We start from the raw sequence: 12,600 nt of genomic DNA, 5'->3' as shown, positions 1-12,600 counted from the left end.
TAACATTCGAACTTAATGACCAGTAAACATATCGCAATATAAATAAAAGAAATACAATATAAATAGTAAAAGGCAGTTTATTGTCTTCGAGACTATAATATATTAATAATAATTCATTAACTAATCATTAATCATCTAATCAATAACATTATATTTTTTCGATTTTGTTTATCGTTTCTTCGGCTATGCAGTACAAATCTAAAATTTCGAAAAATTTCGCTCGCTTGGTTTGGTCCCACTCCTAAAATATTTCAACTTGTCTTTCAAAACAATTAATCAATTAACGGCTAACTAATATCTTTATCGAATGCAATATGGCAACGTGAATAGAATAAGAAGTGTTTTTTATCATAGTCACATAATTAATACTAAACTTTGTGATGATTTGCGGGTAACATTTAGATAATACATATTTACATTGATGGAAAACACTGATATTTTGAATTTCGTAAATGTTTGATAAATGTTAGACAAAAATAGTTATAGAGTACTATATTTTACGTAAATTTTGATCTGAATTTCGTGGAGTTTTTGTAAATCGTTCCAAATGTCACTCGTTATTGTCTCTGCGCGCGATTATTTTCAAAAATGGCGCTGCGTCTAGATACTAATCTCTTGAGTTGAAATGCATTCGTTTGATTTTTTCTTTTAGTTCTAAAATTAAATGAATAAGTAACACTTATACGTTTCCTTAGATTTTACATTCTCTTACAGGTGAACACGGCCGACGCACGGCGTACAGTGGTGCATCGATAATATAATAAATACAACATGCAACATGTAACATTTACATCGAACGTGTTTTAGCTTTGCTTTGCGTTTTTTGCGTGTTTAGCGTTTTGTGAGTGTATGTGTTTGTTTTTGTTTTTGGCACGAAGAACAATGAGAATTCGTGATTGCGTGATAATCGTGATGGCGGCGTTACAGACGACGTTTATATGTGCGTTGTATCCTTGGCGATCTCAACGAGTTCGTGTGGATCGGCGTTGTTCTTATCATTGTCGCTGACTCGGCCCAGCTCGCCCTTGCTGAGCATGTCCACGAGACGTGCCCCCAGCGAGTCGCACATCACGTTGATGGTGGTGCGGAAACGATCCCTGAAACACATCCGACACAATCATTAAACGAGGGTTAAAGTGGGGGAGACGATGCAGAGATCAAGAGAGAAAATTGTACTGCATTGTTGTGTGCGTGATGAATCGATGCAGTGCTTTAATATTCCTGTTTAGTATTATGTGTGTGAGTGAGGCGTAATCGCGTGTTAACGATGGGCCCTCGATGGGCTTTCGGCGCGGCGCGTGACGAGTGTCTCTCGACCTCCATCCTCGACGCGGCGAAAATAAAATCGTTTCGCATTCACATTCAAATTAACATTCGTATTCAGTATAACACTGAAAATATACTTACAGCAGCCAATCAACTGCAAGGATAAGGGTTACATCTTCAGCTGGTAGGCCTACTGTATCCAATACCATTACCATCGTTACCAAACCTGCTTGTGGAATACCAGCTGCTCCTATACTTGCAGCAGTTGCTGTAATACTACAAAAAACACCATTAAAAAACATATAATTTTGTTTTTACTTTCTTTGTTACCTGACAGCAACGACCTGGCCGAAACTCAGCGGAATGGATCGGAATTGAGCAATAAAAATGGCTGCAACGGCTTCGTACAGAGCTGTACCGTCCATGTTAATTGTAGCTCCGACGGGAATGACGAATCTGGTAACTCTCGGATCAACTCCCATCCGGTCCAATGTCTGGATTGTAATTGGCATCGTTGCAGAACTAAAATATACCCAATTAATTTAATTTCTCTTTGTTTGTTTTAACTTTTACGAACCTTGACGCTGTACCAAATGCAGTAACCAACACTTGACTAAGCTTTCCGATCGTGGTGAAGGGCAACGTACGCGTGCAGACGAAATAAATCACCGACAATGTTCCAAATCCATGAAGGAAAAGGCCCAACATGACAGTCATAAAGTATAACCCAAGACGTCCCACAAGATCACCAAATGATTCCGTCTCCATTACTTTGGCGGACACCAAGAAGAACACACCAAGGGGTGATATCCAAATAACCCAGCTGGTGATGATCATCATAGCCTCACTAAGAGTTTCGAAAAATACCAAAAGGGGTTTGCCACGTTCGCCCATCATGCCCAAACTAATACCCATTACGACACCAAAGACAACGAGACCAAGAACATTGGTTGTGCCTTCGTACACCTCTACAAATTTCCAGTTTTCCAATGGAACTAAATATAAAAAGGAATGTAATTAAGAGTTTAGTAAAATTGGGATAAGAAGTAATGTTAATATAGACTTACTTCCGGTTGCATTTTCTGGTACTATCAGTTTGGTTTGGGTCTGAAATTAATTTAATAAAGAATATACAGTCCGTATAGATCAATAGGAGTGGTATGTGCGTTATATGAATATTCAAATTATACAGTTTATCAAACAGGAATCAGCTTTCTTAAAAATTAATTAAAATTGCGTATTTTGATGCGTGCGGATCTGGATGCATACAAGAGCTAAATAACAAACAAAATCTAATTATTTGCCATATAATGGTAAAATTTTCGTCAAATAATAGCGAGTATAACATTTTTACGTTTTCATGAATATTCATGTTATTAAACGTTTGTTGAATGTGTATCGTTATTTTGCACCGAATTAATGTCTCGACACAAACTGGCTACAAATATAATTGGGTACTCAAAGCGTAATTATCAACGTTATTAAATCGCGAAAGCTCATATTAAATTGCAGACCCGCTTATGGACAACGGATCAAATACCCTCGGCGTGTGCACACACATTCAGTCGGAGATGCAAACGCAAACATGCCAGGCATCAGTGGACGAGTATCACCGCGCTGCGAAAAAGCAGAAACGCGAAACCAGACCGAGCGTGCCGACACATCCGCCGACGAGCCACCATCCAGGAATCAGGAATGGTTCGTCCGGCGAGCCGCCATGGCAACCGGCAGCCGCACAAAGAGCACCACTACGCAACACGGAAAAACCTCCGCGTGCGCGTGAGGTGGTAACAATAGACATTCAACGCGGGCGCTATCATTGAGAGAACTACGCGAGGATTACTTTTAAATCCTGAGGAATGAATTCACTGATATATTCAGATTTACCTATAAAAACACCGACTGGAAAAAATGTTTCAGCAGTCAGATTGGTAGGTAAATGTATCTTAATCAGAACAAATTTGCCCTTAACTGAAGTTTAGTAGTAGTCGCAATGTGACGGAATACTTGATGTAGAGTAATGGCTTAGTTGCCAAGCTGAAAGTGGCTGAAAGCTCACTAAAAGCTTTAGTAACAGGACAAAAGGCTGGAAAACCACTGATTCTCTATTTCGAATTATCAACATTTCCTACAAACATTAATTTAATTAACTGATGTTGAACTCACCTGTGCAATGGTGGCATGTACCAAATTCGGTGGGAAAAGATTTCTGCAAATCGAATAAAAAAATGAACATGATATTTTCTTCTCAGTCAAGGTTAAAGTCATTAAAAGATATCAAGATGTCGGATTATTTACAAAATGGCGGCATAATTGAGTGTAAACAAAACAAAAGTTGTTGACACAACAGAAAAGATAGCAATTTAGTGATTTTTTTTAGCATTGCAAATATGAATGATCATTGCAGAGTAATATATGTACGCATATAGCCGATTGGGGCGTCGGGTCGGTACATGTTCCGACCGGATATGCCACGACATGAGATCATTAGCATCAACATCATCAAAATTTCCTGCTCCAATAAGCTATGTCCTGCCCTGTGATACGGAGGCTCGGCAGCTGTGTATATTCCCCGCTCGCATGCGAACGCGCGATGAATTTTCCGCGAGGCGATTTCATTATGGTCTGAAAGCCTCTTTGCCACGAACAGAAAAAAAAAGGAAAAGTGGAAAACGTTTTTCAAAATGTAGCGACGACGCGTAATTAAATTTCAACAGCACAAGCTTTCACGGAGAATAAAACTTTAGCTTCTATTACTTAAACAATAAAATGAAATAAATAAAATGGCGTCGTAAATATATCCCACCATCTTGTTATTGATTTATTTTACTAACCTGATTAAATCTAAAAGGGTATCCTGTGTGAGCACCTGTCGAACAGCGGGTTTCGTGTATTTGACATCGGCATAATCAGCAGCGGCGCTGGTTCCAGGTCTAATTGTGATTACCAGAATAATGCCCAAAATGACAGCGCATACCGTCGTTGTCGCATAGAAGATAATCGATCTTGCTGCAATTTTCTTACTAAGACTGAGATCTAAAGATCCAATTGCACCAATGACGGAGGAAACTAAAAGCGGGATGATAAGCGCTTTCAACATCCGCAGAAAAATGTCTCCTGGGAACTGCAGATACATAACTTGACGTGGCGTCCATGGTTCTTGCTGTGCGTTACGCAGCACACAACCCAAAATTGTACCGCCCAAGACACCCGCCACCGTTAACATGGTGAGCAGGTTCTTCGCCAGGAAGGATTCCTTGTGTCGTGGCATTTTGATGCAGGATATTTATCTGCAAAACAACAACATAACCTTAATTTATGAGATCATAACCTCAAAATATATAATTATAACTAAAAAACATGCGATTTATATCTTAAAATATTATAATCAGTAATTATTAGGTTGGTTAAAATGTTAATTACAGCTTTGTAATATACACGTGTGAATATTAATGTATGTTTATCTATACATCAGATTAGTCATTAGGAGACATGTGTAGCATGTAGACGCGTTACAAAACAATTTCAAGGAAATTGACTCTTAATATTTCTTGGCGCGACGACAGGTTATGAATATTTAACAATTTATCGCGTCTTGTTTATATGTTTTGCATATTTATTGCTATTGTGAGAACGATAGACAATTAAATGATTCTGAGATTTGTATTCTGCTATTTGTCGCTTCCTAGATAGGAATGTGTGGACCATTTCAGTAATTCCACAAATATATTTGCGCGGGTGTTAAAAATGGCGCCTAGGAGCGAAGCCAACAATTTAAATGAATGTTTTGGCGTGGTCTTCAATTTTACTTTATCACAATTTACAAGATTTAAGCATATGGTGCCATCTGTTGGTGTAGAAATTAAAACACAATAAAACTAAATGTTTTTGTAGTTTATCTTTGATTAACTCTAACTTTATGGAAATGTATCGGTTGATTCAAGGTAGATCGCATCTCGGACCATAAATAAACCTAATGACGTAACACTATGTGTAATAAAAGTCTATAAAATAAATTTTTAAAGTTCAACATAGTTTACTATTAAATTAGGTGGTTTTATTCACACCACTGTGACCTGATTTTCATAACTGGCAGCCATTTTTTGTGTGTGATGTGATTTGTGCTGTCTACCACCTATCGTGTCCACACAGTAATCTGTAAATCTTATCTTAACAATGATTTATGAGATTTTCCACTGTTTCGCGACCGAAACAAAAGATTGGGATGCGCGGTGAGAAGCTAAGTGTATGTTGGTGTCTGTGTGATACGAAACACGCGAGCTGGCGCGCTTATCACTGCCGCATGTGTGCGTGCGTGTAATGGCGACTGCCGTGTGTATTGCTACAAATTATTTACAATTTTATTGAACATTTCCTGCTTTTGTGCTACCAGCTACCGAGATATGCTTATTATTAGCAGCGTCAAGCGCGAGCGCGCATGCATTAAAATTCACACACACACGAATACAACTTAAGTCGATGGATGCGATAGATGGGTGACACAATCAATTTTTGTTTATTAAGAGATTAATGCCTCATTCATACTTCATTCACGAGCTTTCGATGAGCCGCCACAGCTGAAGAGATGATTTCGCGCAAATTGTTAAATTACTATAGAATTATTTATTTATACAGTGAATTTAATTTTTTAAATTAAATCATCAAAAGATCATAAAATTAAAACCTGTGTACGTTACGCTTCAGGTGTTTATTACTCAAATTACGTCTCATAAAACATTACACAAAGTGTTTAAAGTACAATTTTCAGCTAAATTAATATATTTTAAGATGAATTGATGATCTTAAGTTAAAATTAACATGAATTAAAACCGGTTTATTTTGGTTCGCAATGAATTCCTTTGTAGTTTTATGCGTATTTGGCTGCTTATTGCCACAACATATCTTTATAATGTATAATTTCGACATTTATGTCAAAATGATTTAATTACATCGCGTTGCAGTCATTGTTTTGTCTGCTATTTGGCCACGGGCGTGTTTTGAGATTCAAGCTTCGAAAATAGCCCGGTGTCCAGTTGAGACTGTCTCACTTAAGTCGTGACCAGAGACAGAAAGACACACAGACGCACACAAAGCGGAATCATTTCTGCTAAAGGCTCAGATGACTATTTTAAGTTTTTAACTATTCCTAACTCGCTCTGACGAATATTTGTCTGAAGGACATTCTTCAACATAGTTAGTTAGTAATGTGTAACACGTTTGTTCGTTATGTAATAAATCAAAAACGTTTAGCAGACATTTATAGATTATTTATATCCTGGTTGAATTTTTAATGGACGTTGCTGCTATTATGCCAAGAAGATGCCAAAACTAATGGTGGTATTATATTATGTCAATATTGCGCATGTTGAAAAAGTTTAAAATGCAAAACGCACATTTTGTCTTTATTTGTATTGAATTTATGTCGTAATTATTTTTGCAGTGTTAAAAGCAGCTATAAGTAGCTTTATGTTGGTGCATTGTTATGTAAATACTTAAACATTTTAGTACACACAATACCGGTTTAATCTGTTAAAAAAATAACGCGTACCAAGTTTAAGTAGATTCACGAAATGTGTGCATTTGCATAAAGTCACGGTTACACGCTGAAATCCGTTCTATTCAGTTCGTAAAATTGACTTAAATTATCCTCTAACTTCAGAATGAAATCTGTTATCAATAGAAGCTTTCATTATTTGAATTAGTGTACTGTTTATTCAGTAGCAATAACTAAAACATTTTAATTATCATCGTGTAATGAGCGAGTACTTCTCAACTTTCGTTATTAATTAAATACGGAAACGGATATCAAAATAGAATTGTAATATTAAAAAAAGTTTAAAGAATTTTTTAATAATATGATAAATATAAATATTTATTTTTAATTTATTTATAAATTAATTTTGTTTCGTATCTTTAAACTTAATTTTGACATCAATTAAATTTCTCCATAATGACAATCAAAATTTAATAATTATTGTTCCTAGAAGTGATGCGCGATACTTGTTAATAATCAAACATTTTTAGCAGAGGTCGAAAAGAAATACAAAACATTAAACACGTTAAATTAGCAAACAGCACGTTTCGACTTTGTTTATTTTATGAAGTACCTACAAATGTAATTTAAATAATCTTAAACATAACCATAAAAACTTATTTTAAAATTTAAATAGAGTTTTAGTGATGAATATAGCCAATATATGATTGTTTTTCACGATGATTCGCCACATTCAACTCCCAGTAAGCGATAAGAAAAGCAATAAATAACTGTTTGTCCCCAGCGAAATTACATCACTATGTGGATGTTAGTTACTTGCAAAATCAGTTTTTCTCAGACATAAAGTGTATCATTCAAACACTCAAAACTCGTAGTAATATTTGTTCAAATATTTATTTAATTCGTATGATGATAAAATGTCCGAAGCCTGGAAATTAAATCCGTGCAGTGTGCGTGCTTTGCTTGCTTACCTACTTGTTGAATATTCGGCGGCGCGTTCGGTGCTATCCTTGGCGGCGAGAGTGCACCCGCCGGGAACTACAACAAACTAGGTATTTGTGCGTGGGTGCGTGCGATCCGGAAAACGGCGTTGTTTTTTTGCTTTGGCTAACGACAACGCTCGACTGAAACGGCCGCGTGCGCGCACTTTCCAAAACGACGGTCAGTCGCGAACTGCTCTCGGCGTTCGCGCGTCTCTCGCGCTTGTTGCTGTTTGCAGGGCCAGGCGCTACCGCCGCAGCCCGCCACCGCGCGCCGGTGCGGGTGTATAGATGTGTCTGTGTTACGTGTGTTCGTGTGCGTTTTTGTCGCCAAACGCAGCGAGAGATGCGAGAGATGCGCATCGCTGCCGGGAGATTAGGCTGTTTGCACGACGACGAGCGGTTAGCTACCGTTTTCCTACCGTGCGACAAGAATAGAAAGATCAGAAGCATTCGACGACAGTCAAAGGATTGGAAACTATTGGGAAATGTGGGAATCAGCACGTTTTTTATTCTATCTGGAACTATCCAGTTTCTTTTTACGATAGAATTCTACTAGGGATTTTTTTGGTGGTGCTTTGTTGTTAACAGCTATTTTCTCTTTTATAGCAGGCAACTTAATATACATCTAAATTGTCCATTGTGTTATCGCCTTTTAACATAAGTAAAACGTAATACAAAAATATAAAAGCGGAAATTTCTTGATTTGAAGACGATTGTTTTCCTATATGGCTTAATGTAAAATTGATAACATAACTAGTAGCATCCAAACCGATCTAACCACAAATCTAGGCTATGTGGGTTATAAAATCAATATATTTGTCGTAAACAACTACAATAATTTTTATTATTCATTTCTAATATATGTTTTTATTATGAATTTAGTAAGTTTATATAGATCGATTACGATTGATATTCATAAGTTTATCATTTTATGACTTCATGTTTAAAAATAGTTTGTATGTAACACAACAATCACACAAACCAAACAAAATAAACTGTTTTCAGGTTAATGATTACATAATGCTTGAGAGTATCCTAGAGGAAATTGAAAACGCAGCAATTTGCGTGAAATTGACCTATTGACAATGACTTCCTGCCTTCCTGACCATGTCTGCGACCAGAGCGACCACCATGACTAATCTCGTGCGCTCGTAAACCGAAAGTCCACTAACTGCACCAATGCACCATTCAAATTGCACTCATGCGCGCGTATTCGCGGTCAGTGTACACAAAATTCACACGCTTAATGATAACATGTTTCATTATGTAACACTTTAATATCGTAATTTGTATTTTGTTATATGTAACATATCATCCGGCAATTATATTACTTAAAAATTTAAAATTTATTTTTGTCTAATTGAGGTTAGCTTAACTCGAATAACTCTAAATGTGTGGTTATGTGGTTATGAATTTAATCAAACAATAATACGGCATGTCAAATTTGTGAAACTAATTTGTGAATTAGTTCTGGTATAATTAACAATTAGTCGCTCTACGAACTTCGCTCATCAGATGATGTTAGTATGTGTGAGAAATGTTAACGAGTTAGAGTCTAGAGCGTCGTCGCGCGATTATCGCCAATTATATCCGAAACTATACCAACACACTGCAGTGCTATTCATTGCAATCACGAATCGCACATAAAGATATGTTTAATTCTAGTCTGGTCCGTGAACGCGAACATCGACGAGACATTTTAATTAGGCCATTGATAAATGAATAAATGCTGCCGTTTCGTCTGTTATTTTGTTAATGTAAATGTGCAAAACAAACGCGTCTAAATACCAATGAGTATTAAGTCATCATTCATCGTTCATTCAATGTTTTGTTTTGTCTCACGATGATTAAAATAGGCGTGAAAGCGGAAATTTGTAGAATTGAAGGTCTCAGAATCCAGTTGATTATTTGAAGTGTAATTGATAGCATAACTAGTCGCATCCAAATCAATCTAACCACAAAAGTAGGCTACGGATATTATACAGTCAACTATGCAACACAAATAGCTGTATAACTAGTTGCATCCAAACCAATCTAACCACAAAAGTGGATGTAAGTTATAAGACACAAAGCAGTACAGAAAAAATACAACATAATCTGCTTATTATGCTTATTTTTGCATGCGCATTCGCAATTCTCATTCTCGATTAATTTATGACGACTTTAAGTCACAACAACAATTAATAATCTCATAATTAAGCCGCATTATGAGCTGTCAGTTGGTTATTTCATCAAATATCCAGTTGCATTCAATTAACCCAAACAAGTTTAACTTTCAAAACAGTCAACAAGTAAACATGGCGGTTACTTATGCCGCCATGATCCTTGTATGTCATTAATACAACATAAGAGTGGCTAATAAAGTTGTTAAAATGCTAACAAGTTAATAATTTGAATAAGATTAATAATTTTTGAAACTCGCAGAGCAATGATGTCATTAACCTTAGAGGTCACGTCCCACCGACTTCGAGCACGGAGATGTCGAAACGCAATCGTCGGTTTAATTCAATATCAGGAGTGGAACACTCCTCCAATCGAATTCCCTCATCAACGCGAGCTTCTTCGCGGCTGCGCCTCGGCCGCTGGCGCTTGTAATCTTAATTTATCATTTAACAAGCTTCGCCGAACGGAGTGCTCGTGAACACTTCAGAATTCCGTTTTCGTACTAAATTTTGTTATCAAAAGTTACCAAGCTGATGATACTCTGCTGATTCATACATGAATATTTATAAGTTCGGATTGGTATGCTGTTTTTATTTATAAAAGCATTATATACAGATATATTTAACAATTTCTAATTGTTAAATTGCTAAGTACGCAGAATACATGTTTTTAGAGCCAATATTTTTTGTTGTTGTTTAGTGACCTAAAGCAGCGTCTAAACCCATCTAAAATATAAAAACAATTTAAAAACAATTAGTTATATAATGGAATTTTGATATTTTTACCTCGTGGGAAACTGAAGCTGCACATTCGGCAAATTTACCAGCAACATCACAACGGTCTGACAAGTGTTCAGCTTAATTAAAAAATAATCATTGAATTAATATCTAATTTAAAATTGAAACTAAAAATACTAACTTTCTGGGAAGCATTTCTTGAATACTGCAACCATAGCTTCATATACTTGAGGGGCAGGCTCCTTGAATACTTCGATTGTGCCCAATGCACCATCCAAATTCATTTTCCCATCGGGAGTTTGCTAATAATTAAAAATCAAAAATTATATTTGAAATAAACCTTCTTTGGGTTTCATTGTAGGCAGCTCTTCTTACACTAAACGTACCATTTTAACATGTTCATTGAAGCAAGCCAATAAGCATTTTCCTTCTTTAGTTGTAGGTACTTTCTTAGCCATCAAATTAGTTAATTCTTCTGGATTGGCATTTTCTTGTTTAGCACAGTTAGTGGCAATCTCTGTCATCACAGCCATCATTTGTTGCTTCATTTCTGGATCCATTTGCTATAAAAATTGTCATATTTCTTTATTGTATAAAATATCTAATTTAAAAACTTACAGCCGAAGCTACTGCAGCAACGACAAGCACAAAAAATATTAAGCACTTCATGATTTTACCCAAAACTATACTTTAACAAAATGAATATTTTTTCTGAATGTTTTCAGTTTAAATCTTTTAGACACAATGAATACTACGAGCATTGTCTGCTATTTATATGAAATTTCATACCCCATAAGTTTACATTGCACTTTTTGCAATGTCACACGAAACCCGCCTATCGTTTGTTTGTTAAAACAACCTCCCTTCTAATCATAGTCCCGCAAATTATCCGCTTATGAGTGTTTACAAAGCTAACCAATACAAATTACGAAAAAAATGCATAATATAAACACATATATGCCGTGTAAAGTTTAAACTGTTTGTTGATTTCATATATTTGATTCATCTATTGCATGAATCATTGTGTACTGAAATTGTAATAACGTGGTAGCAGAAGGACATCGACGGGAATCATCCGAAAGTTGACGAATACTCGAATATCACAAAACGATTAAAGTCTGGTTCAAACAATTTTCAATGAAGGTAAAATTAAATAATATGCTATTAAAAATTTGTCCATTACGTAATTGCATCGTGAACAAAGTAAATATCTGCATGGAAAATCATGGAGAAGGTTAATCAAATTGTAATTGTTACATGAAACGAATAATAAGCATTTAATTTATCTACGTCAGATTGTGAGATGATATGTTATAAGAAAGTAAATAAATGCAGTTATTACGGATGTGCACTATTTGACAATTTAATATTAGTTGATTATTTCAGGTGAAATAATGTAATTATCATTTTGACCGAAATAAATTTCGAAAATTGTAGAAGATTCTTTCTTCTGTACTTAAATTACTCTGGCTATCGAGCGTTTATGAACTTAAATAATAATATTGATAGTTTAAGACTTTTAATTGCAGTTCTTCTGCATTTAACAAAAAAAATTAATTAAAAAAATAAATACTGTAACTTTAATGTGTACATAAATAATTATAATAAAATTTGTTTATTAGGGATGTTAATCCAAAAATTTTATTTATACACCTATACTTTTTAAATCTGAAGTAATTATTTAGACAATACTCGAAGTAAATCAGCATCAAAATTTAGTACTTATCATACAACCGGATAAAAATTGGATATTTAAAGAAACTTTTTTTTTCAGATAAACCCCTAAAAATAAATTCTATTTTTTAGTATAGGGCATTTAATTGTTTTCAAAATGTAGTTTGGTTTCCTAAACTACCACCCCATTAACGATCAAATACCTACTAAATAAAAAATCAAATTTTAAAAGTGAACAAAAACACAAGATAAACTTATTAAAAAACTCATCACCTGTTTAACG

The 12,600-nt window shown here is 35.4% G+C and overlaps 2 protein-coding genes across 2 annotated transcripts; both read right to left on the bottom strand.

Annotated features, from left to right (window-relative positions):
- Window positions 1-59: 59 nt before the first annotated feature.
- Window positions 60-7,969, bottom strand: Eaat1 (Excitatory amino acid transporter 1). The gene is made up of 8 exons (XM_065311468.1): window positions 7,732-7,969; window positions 4,101-4,556; window positions 3,433-3,475; window positions 2,334-2,373; window positions 1,844-2,261; window positions 1,597-1,788; window positions 1,408-1,542; window positions 60-1,097 (listed from the first exon to the last, which is right to left on the bottom strand). The coding sequence occupies exons 2-8, from the start codon at window positions 4,535-4,537 to the stop codon at window positions 935-937; spliced, it is 1,428 nt and encodes a 475-aa protein (XP_065167540.1). The 5' UTR covers window positions 4,538-4,556; window positions 7,732-7,969; the 3' UTR covers window positions 60-934.
- Window positions 7,970-10,476: 2,507 nt separating this feature from the next.
- Window positions 10,477-11,421, bottom strand: LOC135798516 (uncharacterized). Its single transcript, XM_065311376.1, has 5 exons — window positions 11,262-11,421; window positions 11,030-11,206; window positions 10,825-10,945; window positions 10,692-10,762; window positions 10,477-10,631 (listed from the first exon to the last, which is right to left on the bottom strand). The coding sequence occupies exons 1-5, from the start codon at window positions 11,310-11,312 to the stop codon at window positions 10,602-10,604; spliced, it is 450 nt and encodes a 149-aa protein (XP_065167448.1). The 5' UTR covers window positions 11,313-11,421; the 3' UTR covers window positions 10,477-10,601.
- Window positions 11,422-12,600: the final 1,179 nt, after the last annotated feature.

Source organism: Atheta coriaria, unplaced genomic scaffold (genome assembly GCF_025399875.1).
Source record: "Atheta coriaria isolate IRGN ID8LTWV9N9 unplaced genomic scaffold, Caltech_Dcor_3.1 hic_scaffold_9_pilon, whole genome shotgun sequence".
Taxonomy (NCBI): domain Eukaryota; kingdom Metazoa; phylum Arthropoda; class Insecta; order Coleoptera; family Staphylinidae; genus Dalotia; species Dalotia coriaria.
This window is presented reverse-complemented; position numbering and strand designations above follow the sequence as displayed.